The following is a 24,472-nucleotide window of genomic DNA, read 5'->3' as shown; positions in this document are numbered from 1 at the left end:
CACTGCACTCGTCTCGGCAGAAAGCTGTCCTGCCAGCGCTAGCCATTGCTTCAGTGGTTGCAAGGTCATTCTAATTTCTTTTCTCTGTTTTTTTCCCCCTCCCTAGGGGACAACCAATCCAAGCGGTCCCATAGCTTGGCTCAATAAGATGTGGAAATGAGCCGTTATTTACTGTGTTTGCAATCCTCAACCCAACCAGCAGCCTCCAAACTGAACCGTGTTTGCTCAAATATAGCTGAATTTTCCCGGCTTGCTGGGCCACAATGCCAGCTTCAATGCCAGTCGACGTCTATGAGAATTGTGATTATTTAAATGTCATACAGGGTGCAAAACATCTCAGCCATTCTTCTACCAAGTAATTATTTGAAAATTATAGATGTCAATATCCCATCTTTAACCAGTATGAAGTTGCTATTTCTACACCATTTTTTTCCCCCTAAAGTGCAGCCCTATTTGTAATACTCAAGTCAGGACAAATTTTTGTCCTTCAAAAACAGTTGTCACTGCAGTTATCTTCACAAGAGCTATCAAGTTCCAGACAGGCTGAATTATTTTTGTTCCCGGCAGAAAAAATATTTGACCCAGCTCTGGACCAAGAGAAAGGGAAAAAAAAAAAAAAAAAAAAGCAGGATTTATAGTCCTCTATCCTTTCCTGCAACACGCTGTAGCATTGTTAGGATGATAAACAGCTCTGTCCAATTTTCTGGACTAAAACACTTCAACTCCTTTTTTAACTGTCTGTAAAAACAGTGTCATGTCTAAATTCTCCCATCCCCAGATACCCAAGTGCTAGGAAAGATAATTACCTTGTCATCTCTGTCATCCTCTTCTTCCTCGTCCTCTAGTATGTCCTCCACTACCTGCAGACAGAAACAGTAGTAGTTGTCATGATTTAAAAAGGAAGAGTTTTGTTCTGTCAATTCTAAACCTTTTGTAGATGAAAACTTTATTAACATTTGAAATAAATGCACAGAAGAAAAATGTACAACTAGGAAAAAACGCTTGATCTAGAGATTCAAATTTAGGAAAGTGTTACAGCTTTAATTGACTTACATTAGGGAATTATATACTGAAAACCCTTCCTGTACAAAATGCTTGCTTGACAATTTAAGTATTTAAAAGGTAGTTCAAAATTTAGTGTACAATTGTTTTTAACTAAAGGAAACCTTTGTCAGCTCCAGTAGCGCCTATGCAGCACACACAAACGTTTGCTTCAAATGCACTGTTACCTACAGAAACATACAACATTTTTAATTGAATTTACAGCATTCACCGAGAGATTTTTGAAGAACACAAAGCTGGGAACAAATTCATACTAGCTTATCTGCTTGTGATCTACAGCAATGATATATACCATATGCTCTATCAGCATTAGCAGTATGTTTCTTAATAGTGGTTTTATACAATCTGTGCATCTAACTTTCTGCACATTCATTGCTAGCTGAAGTTGCCACACGCCTGCATCTATGTATTTTTCCATTTAAAGTCTTTTCAGTTTAAGACTATGAAATATACACATACATTCAATTAATTCTCCAAATATTAATGATTATTAATCACAGCACAGGCATGACATGAACCACTGTTACATCTAGTTTGCAGTGAGATTAAATGACTTTCCAAAGATGGTCAGTGGCAGATTCAGACTGAACACTCACAAATCCCCCTCTCGTAACATTGTGATCAAGTCTTCAGCCTACCCCAGGGGGAAAATTCAGTTGGTGGAATTGAAATAAAGTTGAACCTCTTTATAACCATAAAATAATGTGCCTTTTTACATCATTATTTATATGTAAGTACTTATTAGGATGTAAGAACATCCATAATAAAGGTCAGCAAAGATCCACCTAGCCCAGTGCCATAGTATGGATGCAGAAAGTGTATACTATGTGTCACAAAATATGCATAAAAAGGACATGAGAAGGAAAACTCATTGAAATGAAACATTAATACTTTGGCCTATTTTACAGGCTTGCCAGCAACTAAAACGATAGTTTAGTTTGTTATGTAGGTGAAGCTACAAATACTTTTAGTTTATTTGTCATTTAAGACAACACATTAAAATGATAACTTCATAATCACCCCCCAAACACAGCTGCAGGGACATTCTCATCAAGTCCAAATCCACGTCCAATCCATCCCCAAGAACTAAAGGGACTTTAACACTATCCAAGAGCCAAATTCAGGAAAGAGAAGAACTTGAGAAAGTATATCAGATGCCTTTCTCTGAGATAGTTCAACCATCAGGAAAATCTCTGTTAATCCCGCCCTGGAGGTGTTTAAAAGATGTGTAGATGCGGCACTTCAGGGCATGGTTTAGGAGACATGCTAGTGCTGGGTTGATGGTTGGACTTGATGATCCTAAAGGTCTTTTCCAACCTTAGTGATTCTACGAATCTGTGATGAATCCATGTTTTGGGCCCATGCAAAATGTAAACAACACATAGATCGACTTGACATGCACAGAACACTCTGCATACATGCAAGTCAACTGCACAGTTCAAAACACTTCCAGCTTCAGCTGCTCATCCTTGTTTGAACCCAGTCCCAAAACACCTCTAACAATGACCCTGGGACTTGGGAGGGGAAGAAGCCTCCAATGCTGTCTACTGGCTACTCTGTCCTGGAGCTCAGAATCAAAAGAAAGACTGGAAACACAAACAGTAAAGCACGAGCATGTCTGAAAGCCCAAGGAAGAAGCATGACCGGAGCAATTAAGGAACAATTACTGTTGAATTCTTGAAACAATTTTATCAGGAAGAGCCTGGCTGACTGAATCTTGTGCAGCCTCTGACCTGATGCCAGCCAAGCAGATGTATCTGTGAATCCCCTCAAGCTGAAGAAAGAACCAAGGCTGGGCTTTAGCCACTATCCATGAAGAAGAAGCTTCCCTCACCCGTTGCTCCTATGTTTCCCCTTTAGGCCAGCTCTGCTCCATTTCTTAAAGAAAGGGGATAGGAGAGAGTGCCCAGAGGGCTTGGGATGGTGACACCGCTCAGCACAGAGAGGGAGATGTTGAGATCGTGCTGTTGAAACGCTTGTCAGCTCCTGCTTATCTCAGTACCTGTTCGGAGGTGCCTGAGAGGTGCTATCCTCATGGACGCCTCTGTGAAGCAAAGGCATTTTCAGTATCCCATGCACCTGGATCACCTCCTCGTTCCTCTCCTCCCCTGGCAGCTCACTGTCATCTTCTTTGGGCTGTTCAAGTGTTTGGGGAGCTGAGCTGTAAACTATGTCACTGGACCGATCAAGTTCTTCAAAAAAACCCACCCTAAAACTTTTAATGGGGATGGTTTCAGTGACCCATTTTACTGAGCAGCTCCAGAAATGCTGGGATCAGCTCTACCAAGCTGTTAAGGGCTGTAGCAAGATGGAAAGCCTCTTAAAACAGTTTTGCCACGTGCAAAAATGTCTGTAATTACATCATTAGGTGACTAAAACCCAACGTATAAACCTGAATTTGTCGACTCAGAATCTGCCTACACCTGGAGCTGACTAAACTCACTAGGTGCCTTACTTTTCAACGTTAATATTCCCCAAACACTTTAAGATCTCTTTTATGTACATCCAGAAATTCCTTGTCTTGACAGGATTGAACAGCAGAATGCCTATCTGACATTAGCGCTCAAGTTAGCATGGAGACAATTAGCTGAATTAGAAACCTCTAAATTGTTGCAAATGATGGCACCTTGCTGAAGTCACTTGCATGACAATACCCATTCTTAATTATCTGGATAATAATACTTCAAACTCACTTTTTTTTTCTCCCCATCTAACGATCTCAAACCACTTTACAAGCTTCTATAGAGTGGCAAAACGCTACCTTGTTCAAAGGACATAAAAGGACCTTTGAAATTGCTTGAAGCCCAGGACTGAGCCCAGATTTCCAGCTCCTCCATTCCATTTTTTAGTTCAAAAGCCACTACCAGTCTATGCTCTTGTTCTAGGTTAGTCATATCATCAATTACATTGAGCTTTAGAGTACTGAATTGTCTGGAAAAGAAAACAGAATTCAATTTCTGTAGCAAAATAAAATCTAGTAAAAGTGTTCCTATGTCCAAAATGCAGAAATGATTTTTTAAAGTATATGAAACTGAGCCCATGCTTTCACTTGTCTTGAAATTTAAAAGGAGGAGTTAAAAAAAAAAACCACCCACAAAACAACTACCAGGAACGTTCAGACAATACAGACACAATAATACTATTTCTTAAACCACCAAAACAAATTATTTCAGAACATTGACACAAATTAAAACAAGGAAAGTAGATCCTTCATAATCTTACGATATAGGGAGAATAGGTACGCTGAAGCCTTACAAAAGCCATATACTGAAGAACAAAGCAAGGCTGTTCAAGAGGGGTACAGTGAATCTGAGCAACAGATTTCAGTGTAACACTGTAGTAAGAATTCTGTAGAAAAAAATGCACGATGGATTTTTTTCTCCTTTGATTCTGCCTTGTTGCTATTCAAATAAAGTGCACATGTGCTGCTTTGGTTCGAAGGAACACAGTAGTTACTCGGATCTCTATGTCAAGCATTGTACCTGGGGGAGGAATGATGAGGGGAGAGAGGAGACAGGGAAGGAGGTAGAGCAGAGAGAGGGAGGACAGGAAAAAGCACATGAAGATAGAATGAAACATTAGAGTTATTTTATTAAAAGTTCTATGGCAAAAATCTTAGATTGCCCTGCTCTAAATTATGCTTTCCGATACCTTGCTTGAAATCAAGTAGTATTAATCAAACAAAAGAAGGGCACTGGGGAAATCAGAAAGATCTAATGCAAGCAGTTAAAAGTGACATGACCTTCTGTAATGTCACTTGTCACAGGCTCATATGCCGCAACTGGTAGAAGGTCTTGAAAGAACCTGTTTCGTGGTACTGTCTCTGGAATGTAATACTAATATAGATGACATTTTAAAAAACACACGTAGACGGCCTCAGGTGCAGCATTTCAGCTACTTCATGGCCAAACAGTAAGCAGATGATGTTTAAATGTTGCAGAGTAAGATCCTTCCTGCGCAAAATAGCCCCGTTAAAAGCTCGTTAATCAGGAGCACGCAGCCTAATTCCTGTGTGTGCTGCCATTGCTCCTGACCCGTCCCCAGCCTCTTTGAGGAACTCAGGCTATAAACACTGCGCGATTCACGACCCGTAGGCGACTGGAGGAGCGTCTGCTCTGTCGCAGCAGCCACGTTACACCAGGTTACCAGAAGGGAGCACAGCCACCACGTCTGCACCCCAGAGAAGACCCCAGTGTTTGAGGGCTAGAACGCAGTCTTCTGCGGAAGCTGGCAATTAAGTACAACTTGCATTTATTCCAAAGATGATCTATTGACTAACAAGCAGGATAGGGTTTCTGAGAAAGTAATTAATTCTGACTTCTAACCTCAACACCTGCAAAGTATGGTTGGATTGTAATTATTTACAAGCATGTTGAATCAAAACCCCATGACAGAACTTTAAAATACCTCCTGGATCTAAAGACTCTGCGGAAGAACGACACATTGAAACTTAAGACCACTTTTAATGAAAGGTCCTTCCCTTGGTGTCAGCCTGCTGTTTATCACACTAAATGAGCAAACTGCAAGTCGCTTCATGAACCGTCTTCCGCTCTAGTTTCTTTGGCGGATCCAACAGAAACACCCACAGATAAGACACTTGGATGTCGTTACACGCTAGCAATACCAGATACCTGCTCTGCACTAATATGCAAAATAAAGGACAGGAGAGGCACCACCAGATCGCAGATAACCCTGACGACTGCTACCTTAATATTCTTCTTTAATGTGAAGCAACACCCCCCCCCCCCCCCCCCCGTCTCCCATTAACACTTCTCGAGATTTGCTTCTATCTTAACTGATGTAGTTCTTCAGGCATAGGGAGTTTCAAATGAAAAACCAAAGAAAACGCTTTTTGTGCTATATCACGATATGGTGTCAAAATATATGCAGACACCTGCATTTTCACATCAAGATATTAACATTCATAAGGCAAAATAAAAGACAGAATGAGATTTGGTTCCGAATTAAACACATTTTAGATGTGCAATGAATGTGATCAGGATTGTATTGTTCAGGACTGTTTAGTTTTCATTTTATTTTGTACTGTCCCGACATAAACTGTACTGAATGTTTGGGTGTCTCTCAATTCAGTGTTTATGTGTAAATGAAATATAAAATTGTGTGGCGTGCGCAGATTAAGAGGGATGCATAAAACCACTTGGGTGCTCTCCGGTCATTTCCAAGTACTTCAAGCTGAAGCAAAGACGTCCATTGTCAATAAGCCTGCTACAGCAGCAGTTTGGGGCTCATTTTCACGACACGACGTCTGCTTCTTTCACGGGATTGTCGAGGAGAAACTTTACAGGAGATGATACAGCTTAATTAAAATGTCCACCTTTTTTAGACCACATTTATAAGGAAAATAAAAATCAAATTAACAGATTCGGATTTAATAGTGTGGTATACCTGGAATACAACCAACCCTGATTTATACTATTCATGTTTTGACCTTGGGGTATTTCATGTGCAGTAATCACTAAGATAACTGAACTACTAGATGTAATAATAATTAGTGTGATAAGCTTGCCAATAAGGTTGAATATATTGCAGTACAGAAGAAAGCAGACTAAAAAGAAAAGCATTAGTGCATTACTGCTAAAATACTTCCTGATTTTTACAGAGATGCTCAAATACAATTATTTCTTCTTACAGAATGCATTTTGTTAGCTTATTCTGGGAAGTGCTCACGTCGTAATTTAGTCTAATTCTTAATAGGAAATGAGACTTTAATATGGCTATCAGATGCCTTTTGATGCATGCCACTGGTTACATGTAGCTCTGTAACGCCAAGAACAGAGTTTTTATTTGCAGTATAATACATTTCTTGGCAACACACATGGGCAATAAATACAGTTTATCATACAAGAACATGTAAACCTTTTCCTGTAGTCAGCTTTACATGCCCTCAATATTCAGTTGCCAATGTAGTTAAGACTAAGTCATTTTTAACATAAAAACGGCACAAGTAGTAGGCCTTTTTCTCTATATTTCTTTCAATATTTGGTACTCGTTTATTTTACCTCCTTCCTGTATTTACACAATGCACTGTGAACTGAATATTAGGTGTTTATTTGAAGTATGTCTCCATCTAAAGGCTTCAACATGTACTGTAGACTTGAAACGTCAGATCTCTCTTAGAATGCTTCATTTTTAGTTCAGCAGAACCAAAAAAAGACCCATTCTTTGCTTGGCTAAATATCAATGGCAAGTTTACTGTGCAGGACTATTAAAAGAAACACCACAAAGTTTTGTGAGCTAGAATTCCTGGACAAAACCTCACCATAAACTATCTTATTAACAACACAATGGCTCAATATCGGTTTTCACAGTTATTGTTACTTCCCTTCAAATAGTTTTCAGATTCTAGTAGGACCAGACATGCTTCTCTTATAAAACAGCATTTATCAAAATAATTTTAAGCCTGTGGCTGTGACACAGTCTATTACACTCAAATTTGGAGCTGACAAGCTTTTTGGTAGAAAAATAGAGCTGTTATGTATTTTAGGTAGCAAAGTATGTAATATACATGTTATTGTAATTCCGCTAATTTTTTTTTCCAGGTGCTGATACATTTTGGTAAATACATTAAAACTGCAGTACAATCCCAAAGTCCTCGAAGTCTAGGCTGAATTAAAATGTAGTAAAGCAAAAGGAAACCAAACCAAAGATGAACAAAAATCTCACATAACTATGGGAATTTTTACTAGAAACTAAAGTGATGTTAGTTTATGTAGTATTGATTATTTATAATAGCCACTACAACCTGTCAAGTGAATCTTGTTGCCGTGTAAATCTTGTTGCAAATGCAAAAAAAAAATAATCATTAGAACAGTCTCATGGAGAAAAGGCCTCCATGTACAGTGAACTTCAATTTTATTTTAGGTGCCCACAATATTGGAAGACTGCATTTGAAAAAATGTGGCAAAATTTGAGTAAAAAAAAATCAATTGGCTCATGATAGAAAAAAACCCAAGTTTTTTAAACGCTGGAGATATCTGGGATGCAGCCTTGGTGTTTTGTCTTCAGGTGATCAAAACCAGCCAAAATATTCCAGTTCTGTTTTGCATTTGTTTTTTTTTAGTAACTGCTGCTGGGACGAGAATGGCCACGTAAAGTTTTCGCAGGGGGTTTCTACATACTCTGATACTGAATGCGAACCTCTGACGCAGGGACTGCAGTTGCAGTGCGGACAGCCTCTTTTAACTGTAGCCCACTTGCAGCATCACGTTCTATTACTCTGCAGGAGAGAAACGCTTTCTGCCCAACTTATATCTTTATATAGTGTAGTGTGTGACTGCTAAATTAGTGCATAATGCATTTAAAATATTTATAGTACCAACATTTAGTTAAATAACCTTTATGTAAGATTTATGTTGATTTGTTCATTTCTCATTTAATGGCAAATTATGAAGAGCATGTTTCATAAAGATAATTCTCCATTTAAATTCAGCAGGCCATTAAATATTAAAATTATGTTTCTGATGCAATCTAGAGCAAATTTGTCCAGCTTCAGCGATTATTTGCACTCATAAAAATTAGACTTGATTAATAAAATTTAAATGCTTGATTAAGCTGACATTTTCATGTTTCTTTTCTGATTTATTAAAAAAACCCTCTGTCCTGTAGTGGGGCACTATAGTGAATTTTTCCTCCGTGACTATATGGATCGTATAGAAAAAACAAAGAGCTGCATGAAGACGGCAATGGTTCTCAGAAGGGTACTTAATATTCAGGCATGTGTTGCCGGTGGTCATTGTGCTCGGAAGGCACCCAGACTGAACGCACAAACGGGCGATGACCTGCCTGCAAAAGCCTTTCTAACTTATTCTCTTGATGGTAACAAATGGAGAGCAGGTTTGAGATTCAGATTAAGTTGGAAAAACTGAGGCAGGCTGCACGTTTTAAGAAAAGCTCGTGGACTTTGCTGCACCGTTCAGAGCGATGTGCTGATTGCCACCTGGCTCCAGGAGAAGTGCTTTCTATTTCAAGGTGCAGATGAGAAAATTAGTTAGTGGTTAGCAAACAAAAGGTAAAATCCTGTCTGCATAATGTTGGGAATAATTTTATAAAAACAACTGTATTTTCCTTACCTTTTACAGGTTTTATACATCAGGCTACTTTTACACACATATTGTTCTATGCCTAACAGTGGTATTCTCCCACCAGGAGAACACTGAAACACAGGGTTTTGCAGATTTTGTGGCTGCTGCTGTTGCTATCAGACCCGAAGCAAAACTTCTCAGGAAAGTACAATTAAAACAAAGTCAAGATATAATTGCCAACACAACAACGCTCCTTTGTATCATCTTGTGCAAATGACATATTCCAGACACTCTAGCTAGAACACCGGGAGAATGATGTTTATTTTGGCCATGAATTCATAGCATTCAAGGGCATTTAGTCCTTGGCTAGAAATCACTGCTGGCCCCCTGGCAGACGAAGACTTCTGGACTTCAAGCAGAAAATGCCTCACTACTGCACAGGCAATGGATCTGGAGCACTTGGGTTTTGTCCTGTATTCATCTGCAGACGAAACCCTCTGAAAACCCTTCATAGTAAGAGCTTTATGGACTCGTGTTTCCACGCTTTAAGACCATAATGTAAACAAAGACAGAAAAATCAAGTTACTACTTAATTTGCTTGATAACCCAGCTTTCAGTTTGCATGAGAACAGGTGGTTAGAGTCAGGCCCTTTCCTGGTGGGGCTGGTCTTTGCACTGAATGCACAGCAAAGCCATACTCTTTGTCCCAAACAGGAGCAGCAACAAATTCACCAAAAGCTCTGCCAAGGACTGCTGACTTGCCCCCAGAAGAATGTGATTTGGTCTCTAAGCGGAAAAGCTCTTCTAGCTGCAACAGACCTGGGGTTGCACAACCAACTCAAGCTTGTCCTGCTTACCACCCTTTCCTGGGGGAAGAAGGAGTCGAATGAGATGGAGACATTCATAAGCATCCTTCTTCCCCTTCCATCTTTTGCTTTAATTTGTAGTGGTAATTTCCAGAAGATAGATAAGGACAAATAAAAAAATCTGACTATACATATCGTATTGGAGGACTACATAAAAAGTACCCACAGAAACTGGTTAAAATCTCAAAATCAAAGGTTGTCTTTAACAAGTTATCTTTCTCCTATTCTCAAAATTCCACCCTAAACATGTCCAGCTCTAACTTTTAATAGAAACATATACTCTAGAAACATAAGTCATCAAAGCCTATTTTGCAAAAAATCTCCAGTGAAATTAAAAGATGTACTGTGCCATTTTATATCACTCTAACAAGATTAATAATATGTATATATACTCTATTATACAGATTCATAAGAATTTTTGTATGGCACATTAACTCCCAGCTGCTCACCATCATTTTCTATGCAATGACATGTGCAACTTGAAACTTCAAGAGGAAATTAGCTGTTTAATATTTCCTTAAAGGCTCTAAGTATTAACTATAATGCAAGATGTGAACTGAAGTGATTAAACCTCTTCTCCATAGGGGTATATATGGCAGAAGAACATTCATAGGTAACTCCAGGCATGTGCATTGTTCTTCTATTAGATTTTAAATTGCTTGGAAAAAAACCCTAACAAACAATAGACCAAAAGGAGAGAAGGACTAGTATCTTCAGTCAGAGAATCACAGAGTGGCAGAGACTGGCAGGGATATCTTGAGATCAGCCTCCCTACTCACACAGAGATCATCAAGTCCAACCCTCCTACTCAAGCAGGGTCACCTCTGAGCAGGTTGCCCAGGACCATGTCCAGTATGGTCCTGAATATCTCCATGGATGGAGACTCCACATCCTCTCTGGGCAACCTGGTCCTGCATCTGACCACACTCATAGTAAGGGTGCTTTTATATGTTCAAATGGAATTTCACGTCTTTTGGTTTGTTCCCGTCCTGTCCTGTCCTGTCCTGTCACTGGGCACCACTGAGAAGTGCCCCTCTCTCTCTTCTTCCGCTGCCTTCAGGTATTTATACACATCGTCAAGATCCTCCCTGAGCCTCATCTTCTCCAGGCCGAGCAGTCCCAGCTCGCTTAGCCTCTCCTTGTATGCCAGATGCTTTGATCCCTTCACCCTCTTCCCTTTGCTGGGCTGAAGAGCAACTCCTCCCCCTTGCCTTCCTGACCTCTCATGACTAAAGAGCCAGTATACATCCATTGCATGACGGTCGTGAGCGCAATCCCACATCTCCATGACCGTGCATGCATCCAGCTGCACATGGACCTCGTAACTCCTACTAGCTCCTATGCTGTGCACCCTAATGTACAGGCACTCCAGGGAGAGTCCCCTGGCATGCTGGGCTCTTAGAGGCGTGTGAGAGCTTCTTCCAGAGAAGGATTTCCTTATTTGTGTGCCAATACCTGCAGTGGGCTCTCTCTGCCCTGTTCAGTTGGTTTTGAGGCCTCTCCTGTTGACCCTGCACCCTCTGCTTGCCAACTCAGGTCTCCACTGACTGTGGCTCACCATCGCCTCCTTCCCCCACCATTACTAGTGTAATGATCTGCTCACCAGGTTGGCCACCCTTCTGCGAAAGAAGGTTTTGCCCCACTTGGTGAGGTGGATCTCTCCTCTTCCCAGCAGTCCTCTGTCCTCAAGAAGGACCCCATGGTTGTGAAAACCAAGTCCCTGATGGCAATACCAGCTCCACAACTGGTTGTTGACAAGCCAGATCTGTCCACTCTTCTTCCAGCCCTTCCTCCTCAATGGCAGTATCAAGGAGAAGGCCACTGGGTTCCCTGCCTGCTACCAGTTTAGTCAAGGAAGAACAAGAACTCACAGGTGTCTCCAGAGGAGATCTGATGTGCCTGCGACGGCAGTTAAGTGTTATGGCCCAAGAGCTGAGAGACTGTCACAGTTTGTCCTAGTTGGGGTAGTCAGGATTGCATACACAGGGAAAAAAAAAATTATAAATTGGTAACCACGCAAACCAGTTTCATTTGCAATATGACGCATTCCAACCACACAATCAACTGTTTCATCTCAGGGAAGGGGACCAGAGCAGCTGGAGAGTGCGAACATTTTTTATTACTTTGAGGGATTATCTGACCATTCCTTAAGTCAGGCAGCTCCAGCAGGCAGTCAGAACACAGCCTGAAGTAGGAACGCAGGAAGAAAAAAAGAGATTTCTTCCATTAACTGCATGTAGCTCTAATAACTGTGACTTTTGCTTAGAAATAGAAGTGAAAAAAAAAAAGGCCCCAGACAGCAGTGTTGCTGTTTTCTCCAAGCTATAAAGGTGAGGTTTTTTTTTGTACAACCCATTCGAAAACATCAAAATATTAAGTAGTTTCTTAAAAAGACTGAAAAGAAGCTGTAAACCCCAGCACACTTTCTGTTAGTTTGGATATATCCAAAGCCTTTCAATTACAGCTGTGAGGGATGAACTTTCCTGTTCAAAACACTTCTATTGCAAGATGCGATTTGGGTTTCCCACAGTCAAGGCTGCTACGAAATAAGCCAGCCCTTTGCTCTCGCTCCACCCTCGTTGTCCCCGAGTATCCCGAGCGGTCTGTCACCATGCCGCGCTCCGCTAGCCCGTCCCTGCCCGAGGCACGGGGCTGGCAACGGGCACGGGCAGCACGGCCACACTGCTCCACGGATCCAGCCCAGGTGACAAGGGGCAGCGGGGACAGAGAAGTGGCAGTGGGTGCCACCTCTCCTCTCCCTCGGAGGATGTGAAAAAGGCTGAAAAAAAGGCAGGGGAAAAAAATAAAAGCAGTAAGATCCACTCAGTTCTATTCTCATAAGTTTAGGTGGTGATGGTTTGAGATGAGAATGGCAGTTGTGCTAAAAATAAATTATCTTGTGAGGTCAGGTGTTGAGGAGTACAATCATAAGGAAGCGCAAGGATTGTTGGAGAAAGCAGCTATGGAGGCTTTAGGCAAAAGCGCTACTGCAAAATTCAGAGGAAAGCATTAAGAATGCCGTTTTAGTGATATTTTTTTTTTCCTTGCTTGACATTGGAAGGTAATATTTATTCTGTGATTTTTTACACATGCCACATGACTCAGTGCCAGAAGTTCATTTATTTTAGATCAGTCCTGAATTCTCACAGATTCATTTCAAGGACCATCCACTAAATCTACATCCATCTACATCCGCTTACACCGCACCAACATTTAACCCAAGAGTTCGTATTTCATTAAAGCATATCTTTCAGAAACACAACTGATCTTGATCTAAATGTATAAAAGATAGGGAATCCGATGCTTCTCTTTGAAGTTTGTGCCAGTACGCGACTAAAACCACAATGATGATCAATCCTACAAAGAGAACCTAGCTGAATCCATGGAAGCAATAATGCCTAACATGCCACCTCACCTCGCCTTTGGGCTTTCCAATAGACTTACATCCTGCTAGTAAATACACTCGGGTCTCCCCCTTGCCCCAACCTCATTGCACCTTAATGCAAGGACTTGCACATATAACTTATTAGAGTCAGAATAAATGGCAAATAATCATACTTACACTCAAATGAGCAGCGCAGCCTCACGTTATGACAGAGCAGCCCAGACCATTTGGCAGGCGAATTATTCCACAAGAAAACAAGTTCCAAACTACTTCAAAGAAACTGATGCCCAAGAGGACAGAGCAAATGATACCTTGTCTATAGAGGCAGTCAAACAAGGATCAGTTAAGGCTGGACTGTCTGCCATATCTCGGTAGGAACTTAGTGTTCACTACTGCATTGACCTGCAGAAGAGTGCGGTCCCTAATGCCTGAGCTGATGAAACAATTGATAACTCTTTTCTTGTAGGGATATTACAATGGAAACTATCTCTTCTGAGCTACGTTTAAGGTCCCAAATTTAAGTGTTTTCCACAGACATTACACAAGTGTAAAGCCCATACGATTTTTAACTACAAGTTTACAGTTAATTGAGTAAGGGAAGTTAACATATATCTTTATCTTTTCGTCTTATCTTTCGCTTGAGGATTACAAAGAAACTTCTAAAGATAGAAGATATTCCTAAGACAAGTCAATGATCTCACTGAGGCACACAAGGAGTCTCTGGAGACCTGGGAACAGACGCCAGATCATGTGAATCCTGAAGCATTCTCTAGCCACTAGGAAATGCTGCTTAATTAATTTAGTTAATATTTACACTCTGCGTAGGAAAACAGAAATATTTAAATGACTCCTAATCTTATGATACTGTGCTAATGACCTGAGCTAAGGACTTGTGATATTACTGGAGATTTGTGAGTTAATTAGAAAGGCATCCAATAAGTCTGCAGATCACTTCACAGAACACAGATGCTCAACGTGATGATAACCAAGCTCAATTCATTAAAAATGAGGTCCCAACTTACTTTTGATAAAACCTAAGCAAAAAATAGTAATTAACGGCACAGATATCAAATATTTGGGAAGAATATGACTGGTTGATATAAGCTGTATAGCTTGGTCCTAAGCAATCCCAGCAAGAGGAACATTTTTAGAGTAGCATTTGGTGTCCTCAACAGAGAGCCCATCAATGGCTTCATTATTTTGTTAGAAAAGTTACGTGACCCAATTAATCTTCACAGGCAGGTGGTATTTCAGAGAGAAATGAAGTGTATTGCGGCTCACAAGTGAAATCTCTCCTTTCACAAGGGATTTCAGTTACTCATAAAATCTTCAGGTTGAGAAGCTTTAAGCATTTCAGGCAGCAGGAGACTAAGGGCTGTGATTAAATAATGCATCTTTTAAATCTTGATCTTAGGCTTTTTCCATGAATGTAACAACCTTTGGGATTAGGGAATACTTCTATCATTCCTACCCTTAAATTTAGATGACCCTTGGAAGTGAGCAGTCTTAGCGATGTAGACAGGTAATGCCAGTGCCAGGATCAGGGCTATATCAGTTCCTCTGGTGGCTAATAACTGCAGTTGCTAGACGTTAGGGTCATGGGATCATTCAGGCTGGAAGGGACCTCCAACATCCTGCCCAAAGCAGGGTCGGCCATGAGGTCAGATCAGGTTGCTCAGGGCTTTATCAAGTCAGGTCCTGAAAAATTCCCACCGCAACTGCACAACTTTCCTGGGCAACCTCTTCTACTGCTTAACAATCCTCATGGCAAACACCGTTCTCCAGTCTGAACCTCTTTTGCTTCAAATTATGCCTGTTGTCTCTTCCACCACACGTCACTGTGAAGAGTCTAGCTCCTTCCTGATAACCTCCTTGTAGGTAGTGGAGGGCTGCTGTTTAGGTCACCCAAAGCCTTCCTTCTCTTCTCCAGGCTCTTTCATCAGCTTCTCCTTACAGGGCAAGGGCTCAAGCCCCCTCACCATCTTGCTGGCCCCCCCACTGAACTCGCCCAAGTTAATCAACGTCATGCTTGCACCAGGATGCCCAAAACTGGACACTATTCTAGATGCAGCCTAACAAGTGCTGAGCAGAGGGGAGAACCGCTTCCCTCGATCCACTGGCAGTGCTCCTGTTAATGCAGCCCAGGGAGCTGGGCTCTTCCCTGCTGGGGCACACCACTGGCTTAGGTTTACCTGGCTGTCTTCCAAGATACCCAGGCCCAGTTCAGCAGAGCTGATCCCCAGGCAGTCAATCCCCAGACTGTATCATGGGTTATTCCTCCCCAGGAGAGGAATTCACATTTTTCCTTCTTGAATTTTATGGGGTTCCTATTGGCTCATTCCTCCAGCCTAACTAGGTCTCTCATTGGCAGACCCAGGTTATCTACTGGTCCCACACCCCTGGTATAACCAAAAAACTTGATGAGAGTGTACTCTGTCACTTTCACAGGTCACTGAGAGAGATGCTAAACAGGACAGGTCCTTGTGCACTCCTCTTGTCACCAATCTCCATTAAGCACTCTCCTCTGAGACCAATTATTTAACCCGTTTTTGGCTTTTTTCACCCATCCAGGTATCCATCCAGATCGCAATGTCCTGACCACCACACTGCTTTTGGGATATGAATACTGGTACAAATACCAAATTGATAAGGCTCAGCAATAAAATACATGCAAAATCCTTAAGCTGCCTTGATACTAGAAAACTTGCACAGCATAGAATATAACTTCAACTTGTGATATGTACTTCTGAAAATCTGAACCATGATTTTATTATTAATAAATGCCAGTTATTAGTAAATGTTCTCTACTTTATATCCCAACTACATTCATTTAATTAAATGATGGCATTAGATGAGGAAAAGAAAATTAGTAAAGGCTTATATTAAGCTCAGTGAATGGCAACATATTAATGATAAAATGTGAAATACAGTAAAATGTGATACATTCTGAAACTGGTAACAAATTGGAATCATTATAACCTTTAATTTTGAGAAATAAAAAAAATGCAAGATAAGGACTTAGCCACACAAAACCATTTTCAAAGGATTTGCCTTCTCCTGGCCAATAAACCTCATCTCTGTTCCCTCACAAACCAGATTCTGAGGATAGTACAAGTTCTTCTGTATTTTTTGCATGACATTTTCAACAAAACCAGACACATTTATTGGACAGCTGGAGAAAAATTAAATTGCAGGTGGGAAAATTGTCCATCGAGCATTGCGAACCGAGACATTTTCAAAAAGATGTCATATTTAAACCCAGTTACAAAATTTTATCTAGTTAAAAAAAGAAGAGGACATGTATGCGCTTGAAGTAGAGAAGACTTACCATATCATGTTGCCTGTTATCTTTCCCTGAAATGAACAAGAAGTAGTTCCATGCCAGCAGCAGCAACAAAGCCAGCGGTATCATGTAGAGCTCAAAGTTCCAGACCACAAAAAGGAAAAGCTAGAAGACAGAGCAGGAAAAAAAAGTGATTCAAATCAGCATTACATTAAACTCTTCTGCACAGTTAAGACCAATAAATTAAAACAATTCTAAAGAAACCCACCTCTCCTTAGGCAGGAAAGTTGTTTAGCCACTTTGCTGACTGGCCTCTTACCTGCAGGAAACAACTGCTGCACTTCCCATTGCTTCATACCTTAATTCTTGCAAAAGGAAAATTGATGTAGCATAGTGTAAGAAGAATATTAATAGTTCTTTTGTAAAATAATGGCTATGTGGCCAAAATAATGCAAAATAATGCATAAAAATGAGATCATAATTTGGAAAGAAAAGGTTAGTTACTTCCATGGATAAAAATTAATTTGCTGTTTAGAAGAAAGAACCTGGTCATTTCGTGGTAATGTCACACAAACAAGAAGAAGTAAACACTACAACTAAATCTGAAAACATCTTCTGCATAGAAAACTAGCAAAAAAATCACACTAGAAGGTAAAAACGTACAAGTATCTTAATGAAAGCATAGTAAAACAGTACTGACCACATACCCACCAAAAATGGGATTACAAGGAATGCTGAGAAGCCACCTAAATCCACGCCTTCGAGAACTTTGATCTGCTGATGTGTCTCCTCCAAACACCTGAGGCGCTCCACGGCTGGAGGCCGGCAGAAGCGCGGCCGGGTTACGCGCCCAGAGGTGTGCCCCTCGACAGCCAGGGCTGCTCTCCCGCTCCGGGGGCCCCACGGGCATCGCGCCCCAGGAGAAGCCCCTCTCCGCCGCCAGCCTCTGACACGCCTCACAGGCTTTAGGAGTCCAGTGTCAGACTCGTCGGGCGGTACAGAGCTGACTTCTTACAAAGCCTGGAAGCCCTAAGCGCTTGCCAGGGCCTGTAGCTGCCTGGCAGAGACACGTCCAGCTAGACACTGTTCCCTGCTGGTGCTGGTACAAAATCATGGGTTTGCAGGAAAGAACTAAAAATATATGGACTTAGAAGGGGTCACACTAAAATAATTTTTACATCCCGTTTTCCCTATGAGCAAATTGCCCCTTTATTTTTGCCAGCTCTAGCCATAACTTGGGTTTGTTTTCTTTCAATATGACAAAAACCAAAAATGAAAGTGCTACAGCAAATCGCGCCACGTACCACAGCTGGACGTACACGCAGAAATCTTGCTAAGCCTTTTTCATCCAAATAGGCAAGCTTTTCAATATCTGTGTTTTTACTACCTACTAAAATGAATGAAGGTGTTGCACCACAGAGCTAGCAGACCTCAAGCAATGCCAATATCTAGGGAAACTAAAAAAACGCTCAGTTTCCCAATCACCAAGATGTATATAAAGCCAAGGAAGAAGAAAATGGGGATTTTAATAGACTTCTGATGAATTTTTTTTAGAGTTAAAACAAAATGCTCTTATCAAATACAAGTTCCCACATAAAAGAAAATAAATATCTGTATTTTAAGCAATCTGCTGTCTCAAGATCACCTGACTTACCCCACCCCCCTACTATCTACCACCAGATGCTACGTGTACGGACGTCCTGTGAGACTGCAAGACAAACGTGATAAATACTGAACGAACTGAAAAAGCAGTGCATGTGACACACAAAAGAGGATATTGGCACTTCTACCAGTTAATATTTCATTTGAAAGAAGACTGTCTTTTTTAGGTTGTTCAGTTTAAAAGGAAATCTGTTAGAAATGCTAATGAAAAAGAAGCAAACAACAGCCCACAGAATTTGAGAGTCCTATGAGCTAACTGCCCTTCCGAGAGCAAGGTCTACAGGGATTCCATGCGGTAAATTCGATATAGCCAACTTACAACAGAATTCACATCTCAAAAGAAAAACAAAAAGTCATTGTACCCTTTAACCCCAGGCATGCCCTGAGTCAGCAGATACATGCCGAAGGGAGCTCTGGAAGTCAACAGACAGCAGCCAACTATCAGAAAAGCGAACACTAGAGATCACCTGTTGAGAAATGGCAACACATAGTCTTTCTTATGGTCCCATCTGAACTTCAGTTAGAAAGATGGAAAGAAAATCAAGAAATATCCAAACATTCCCCAACTCCAGAGAAAGGTATCCAGAAACTTAGACAGCCTCAGGAGATACAGACCTGACCGGAGACTGAGGAGCACAGTCATGATGAACCCTGTGCTCCATACTCCAGAACGCCAGTGAGTTCCTGCGCAAACACTCCTCCCTTGAGGTTCCGTGTACTTAAGAGTATTAATTCCTTACAGTACTGTACTCTGTAGGCCATTAAAATATTATATTAATATATTACCTCTTTACAACTTGTATGGACATACCTTTCAAAAATGTGGACATTATCTCTGCCATCTCCTGTAGATGATTTCGCTGACCTGCCAGCTTCATTTCCATCTAGTCTGGCTGAATTTTAACCATTTCTCCTTTCAGGCACCTGTCTCCAGCACTAGGACAACAGGGACTCTATATTTGCAACACAAATGAGATGTGCGCTGTGTGAGACCAGTACAGTGATGGCACTGCAATCGAAATGGCCTCGCTATCTTCCCCAGAAAAGAAATGCACTCACGAAATCCACGTGGGAGAAAACAAGCAGATTCCCAGTACTAGACAAAACTTTTAAGTAAACATGAGCAAACCCAAAATCTGGTGCAGAACAGCAAGAAAATCCAGTTTTCTTGAAAAAGAGAAAAGTCATTTCTTAGGCATAAAGGGCCTCATAGCTGCGGGCAGAGGGAAGAAAGGAAGTGGTATGTAGACACCTTCAGTTCCCTCGTGAAGGGGAGGAAAATCTACATATTCATCCAGTAAGAAAGTATGGGGGAAAAAAAAATCCAGAAAAACTAAGGAACAAGTATAAAAGGGCAGTTCTGGGACTTGCCCATGCCTATAAAACATCGAGTGGAACATTGCCTGTATCTGGTATGATCTCTTCCAAGGAAATAATGGCTCTAACTGTCTAAAAAAAGGAACCTCATCACTACTGAAACAAGCCAACTATTTTAAGGGAGGAGTGGGAGTCTCAAAGGTTACAGTTTAATATAGCTGCCATTTCCTACACAGAAGAATATAAGGCAGGACTCTTTTTCTTCTCCCCCACGAGATCAAGATTTTCAGAGTCACAGCCATGAACTGGCCATTTACAACATCACATCAGTTGATACTCTTAGTGAAAGACACATGTATTAAATGATCATTCAGGGAGACACATGACACTATCCCTGGTGTACAACACTTCAAAAAATAATTTAAGTTAGAATATTGAATATCCTATTCTTTTGCAAACTACAGTATATTTTAAAAAGAAATCTCATCCAAAATGATTAACACTTCCTACTGTTCAGAAAAAAAGCCTGCCCTTTCAGACTAGCAGCTGTGGATCATTAGCTTTCCAGTGATGAGATGTGTTTGATGAGTATTTTTCTTTCTAATTAAGAGATGAGATTCTCTATTTGACTGTCTCGTCAGACAGAATTGAAGAGAAAGACTTCTGCCTATGTGGAAAGGCCATATTCTACAGAACAATTATTTCAAATTTCTTTTTACCTACCTCCACCCAATTTCGTTTCATTTTTAACAGAACCCTGTTTGCACCCACAGGCTTCACAGCATTAACACCTGCTTTCCCCAGCTCTTTTTATTTTTCCTTTTGCTTTTGTTTTGACTGCCAGCAGAGGAGTGCACATAAAAAAAGGAGCACCCCACGCAGGAGACACTGACCCACATCCTCAGGTGCAGGAGAGAGCAGAGCACAGGACGAGGGAGGGCTGTGAGTACCGCTGTTTGAGAACTTTCTGGCAAAAACCAGAAGCCACTCACTCCATGGAAATGCCTGGGTTCAGTGAAAGTCACAGGGCCCAGAGAAAGATGCTCCCAGCTGGCCGGCAGGGAACTTTCCAGAACCGGCAGCCTCGCAGCAACCCTCGTATGTCGATTACCTCCAGGCAAAAATGAAAAGGGGGCTTGACAGCACCAGCCTTCCCACTTCCCCCGGCTTCTTCTGGCAGCGATGGGGAAGGGGAGGCCTCGGGAGGATGAGCCACCCCAGGCAGCCCCAGGCTGGCACAAGAAAGAGCCTCTGAGGTTTGCATTGGCAGCACGCACGGCCATTCCCATCACCGCTCACGCCGCAGCCTCCTCTTCAAGGCGTGGCTTCCTCTGATCATTTTCAAAGAGGATCCTCGCAGCCTCATTCACGTATTACCTGCATCCTTGCATTATATGCATTACCCCACACCTGAGTATCCTGGAAATGCAAAATTTGTCTGGACAGCGTTTTGGCACGATCACAGAGCCAACATCTGCAGCCCCAAACACTGTGCTCTAATCACAAGATCATCCATTTACCCTTTAAGCTTAAAAGGACAATTGTATTTCCTGAGGCTTTGTCCCTTGGATGTATTCTCAGAAGAGTAGAAAGAATGAAAGATAACCCACATATCTGCACAGTACAGACTGTCTGCTCAGTACTGCAGGTTTCAAGGCTCCAGTAAAATCCTGCATGTTGTTTATACTATGAAACACTTGAAAAATACTTTTCCTTGTACCTTGGAGAGTCAGTAGCTTCTTCCATTACAAAATTAGTCAGTTACCCCTGGTGATCACAGCTCCTCTCATCTTGTATGACACTTTTTTATTAAAAAAATTAAAAAGGAAGTATTTCTTCTAGCTGTATCAGACCTCAAACACACGAGTATTAATGTAAGCACTTATGGGAATCCATTTCAAACGCAGTGCCCTCATTCAGGTAAGTCTGGAAGAAAATGCGCCTTTTGAACATATTCTAAAGCATCCTCCAACAGTTTTTTTCAGCAGCCTTGCAATTTCAGTTCCAATTACCTGAGTGCCAGGAGAAGGCGCAGTCTGAAAGATTTGAGTCTAAAACACATTATCTGTTATTCCATTTCTTTAAATAGGTGAAAGTCAACTTGAAAATAGCGAAAGTATGGAATGTGTAAAAAAAATACAGAAAAAAATTTCATGTAATTCCTGCCTGCATTATTTTAACATATTTCCAGTGCAACCTTCAATTAGTGTTGGTTGTCTTTTTTAAAAGCCTGAGGTCTTGGTAGTCTGGGAAATGCTGAAAAATTAGTATTTTTTGATCCTCTAAGAACCCTTCCTTTAACTCAGAAACAAACTTACACGATTTCCTGTATCATCTTCTCTGTTTTTGCTGGAATTAGAACAGTCCAGTTCACTGCGATTTAGATCTTTACTCTCATTCTTTCTACTTATTTCATGTAGAAAAAGCAAATGCAGATGCTTCCATGACAAATAATATTTATATCTTAACAGATTGCATAAAGTATTATTTTAAACCCAGTCTCGATGGGGTTTTTGGCGTATTGAAAGACCTATGGTAGCTCTTGCTAGAGCTCTTGGGTCCCATATCTAGAAGAATACTCAGCAAAAATAAATCAGTTTCTTCCTGGGAAGGACATTTCTGGTCATGGCTTTCCCATGTTGATAACCTGTACAACAAACCCACAGTTCCATTTCACCTCACTTCTTTCATCTAAGCGTGGTGTATTGCTAGTTAGTGAAGAAGCAAATCTGACAAGTGACTCAGTTGATGTCCTTCAACCCACCCAGCTTGCTTTTAAAACACATCTACAGCTAGACTTACTTCATCTGAACAACCTTCACGATACTATCGCCCAGTTGCATCACAGTGTAAGCTATCTGAGTCACAGAATCACAGAATCCCAGGTTGGAAGGGACCTCAGGGATCGTCTAGCCCAACCTTTCTTTACAAGATTGCCAGCACCACTAAAGTGTTCTAGTTAAAAGCTTGAAATGTTCATTTAATTCCTGTTTACTTTTTTCCTTACAACTTTTAAGTGACGTTTCACATCATTTTCCAGAAGGCTATGACTTTGCTTTGAAAACACTGACAATTCCAAGAACGTGAACCCCAGACCACAAATGCAGCGCCATTTTTAACAGCACAGGAGTTACTGATACAAAATTCACATTGCTGTAACTAGTTTCATGTAGCAAAAGTTAGGTGGAAATAAAAATGGCCGCCCCCCTAATTATTTACAAAATGTAAAAAAATTTGGGTCATTTTTTTCCCTTCACTTAAGAGTGTCTGAGCTGCATTATTACAGCTGCGTAGTTTGCATCCAGGTGAATATTAGAAGGGCAAAAGCGCAGCTCATTGAGGCCGTTCCCATACACACAGCCTCTTGCATTCTCTGGGCACTTCAACATGAATTTGTTCTCTCGGACTGCTAAAATGCAGACAAACTAAGAGAAATTGATAGCATTTTCCCTGTAAGCAGTAACACCTGCTATCAGGTAACAAATGCCCAAGTAGGATACATTAGATCAAAGGCATGTCTGAGAACGGGGCTATTTGGTTCATTGAACCTCCGTCCCATTTTAATACTGCATTTTCTGAACAATTCCCAACTGTTTACTGAATGACCCATGTCTTTGTTTCAGCAACATTAGAAGCTGAAGACTGTTCACACACATTAATTATTTTCCAAGTGAAAAGGTGCTTTTAATGCCTGTCTGCAGACTGATTTTGCTTTGCTTTAATGTATAACTCTCGGGCTGCCCTATTCTTTTTACCACAGTTCTGCTGAGAGGGGTGGTCACCACCTGAAAGAATCAAACCATTTTGTAATTCAAAGTGTCCAGTTTTACTCTGGGTTTTTAAACAGATGCACTTTGGCCTCTCCCCATTGTAGATACTCTTCCTGTCCCAGAAATCAAACCCGACCTTCCCAGTTTTAAGAATTCCTTAAAAATTGGCTAACAGTTACACAACTGCGCATGCCATTTCTGTTGGAAGTGTCATACTATGGAAGATATTTATAAAAAGTACATTTCATGTATTTACTTTTTCTTTGCACACACAGATCTATGTCACAAATCTGTTTATGTTCCTTTTACACAGAAATTTGGAATCTGGCAGATTTCTCTGTTACAATTGCGCTACTGTGAGGGTGGGACTGTTGAAAGTGTAAATGTATGTGTCACTTTGGGTGAAAAATCTTAAGTGTTGACTTTGTGAGAAGTGTAAAATCACAACATGGATCACGCTAGATGACTACAGCTATTTATGTGTAATGGATCGTCCCTTTCCTTTCTTACAGCTTGAGCTACACAGCAGAGGCTGACGGGCTTTGAACCCACCTCCTGTTCCTCCCAAATTCCTGAAGATTGTAAAATTAACTTGTCTGTCAAAAGTTATTAAGCTGGATATGGGGAAAAGATATTGGGTATCTTCTTTAGCTGACTGAGAATGGCTTCACTGTCCGTCCACTGTAGTCCAAACAACAGACGTGCTCTCCAGACATCCTTTCTGAAAGCTGTTCCAAGTGCTGTTGTTTCATTTACATCCCATCCTGCCTCAGATTAACCTTTTCTTCATTTGCTCCCTTATCCTCCGTCCATTTTTGCAGATCAAGGGAAACCATTCCACGTTTTAAGACAAATGTTATAAAAAGTTCAATAGGGTAGAATTAGTCAGCATTACCCAAACATTGGAAAATAAAAGACTTGCGGACATTTTTCCAAAGAAACATAAGTCACATACTTTAAAAAGCTGAATGTGAACTACTTAAACCTCATAAATGTTTAAATTGTGCTTATTTTTATTGGTACTACAGAAAAACTAAGCAACCTCTCCTCATCATTCATTCACAAATAACCACCATCAAAATAGA

The 24,472-nt window shown here is 40.9% G+C and overlaps 1 protein-coding gene across 3 annotated transcripts in view; it reads right to left on the bottom strand.

Annotated features, from left to right (window-relative positions):
* MCTP1 (multiple C2 and transmembrane domain containing 1) overlaps positions 1–24,472 on the bottom strand; it is a 287,863-nt gene that overhangs the window by 38,152 nt on the left and 225,239 nt on the right. For all 3 annotated transcript variants that reach the window (XM_075078920.1, XM_075078921.1, XM_075078923.1), the window contains 2 exons: positions 16,684–16,803; positions 807–860 (listed from right to left, as the gene is read on the bottom strand). In XM_075078920.1, the coding sequence (XP_074935021.1) occupies positions 807–860; positions 16,684–16,803 (174 nt within the window). The remainder of the gene's footprint in view (positions 1–806; positions 861–16,683; positions 16,804–24,472) is intronic.

Source organism: Phalacrocorax aristotelis, chromosome Z (genome assembly GCF_949628215.1).
Source record: "Phalacrocorax aristotelis chromosome Z, bGulAri2.1, whole genome shotgun sequence".
NCBI classification, from domain to species: Eukaryota; Metazoa; Chordata; class Aves; order Suliformes; family Phalacrocoracidae; genus Phalacrocorax; species Phalacrocorax aristotelis.
The sequence above is the reverse complement of the archived record's forward strand: the minus strand, read 5'-3'. Positions and strand labels throughout refer to the sequence as shown.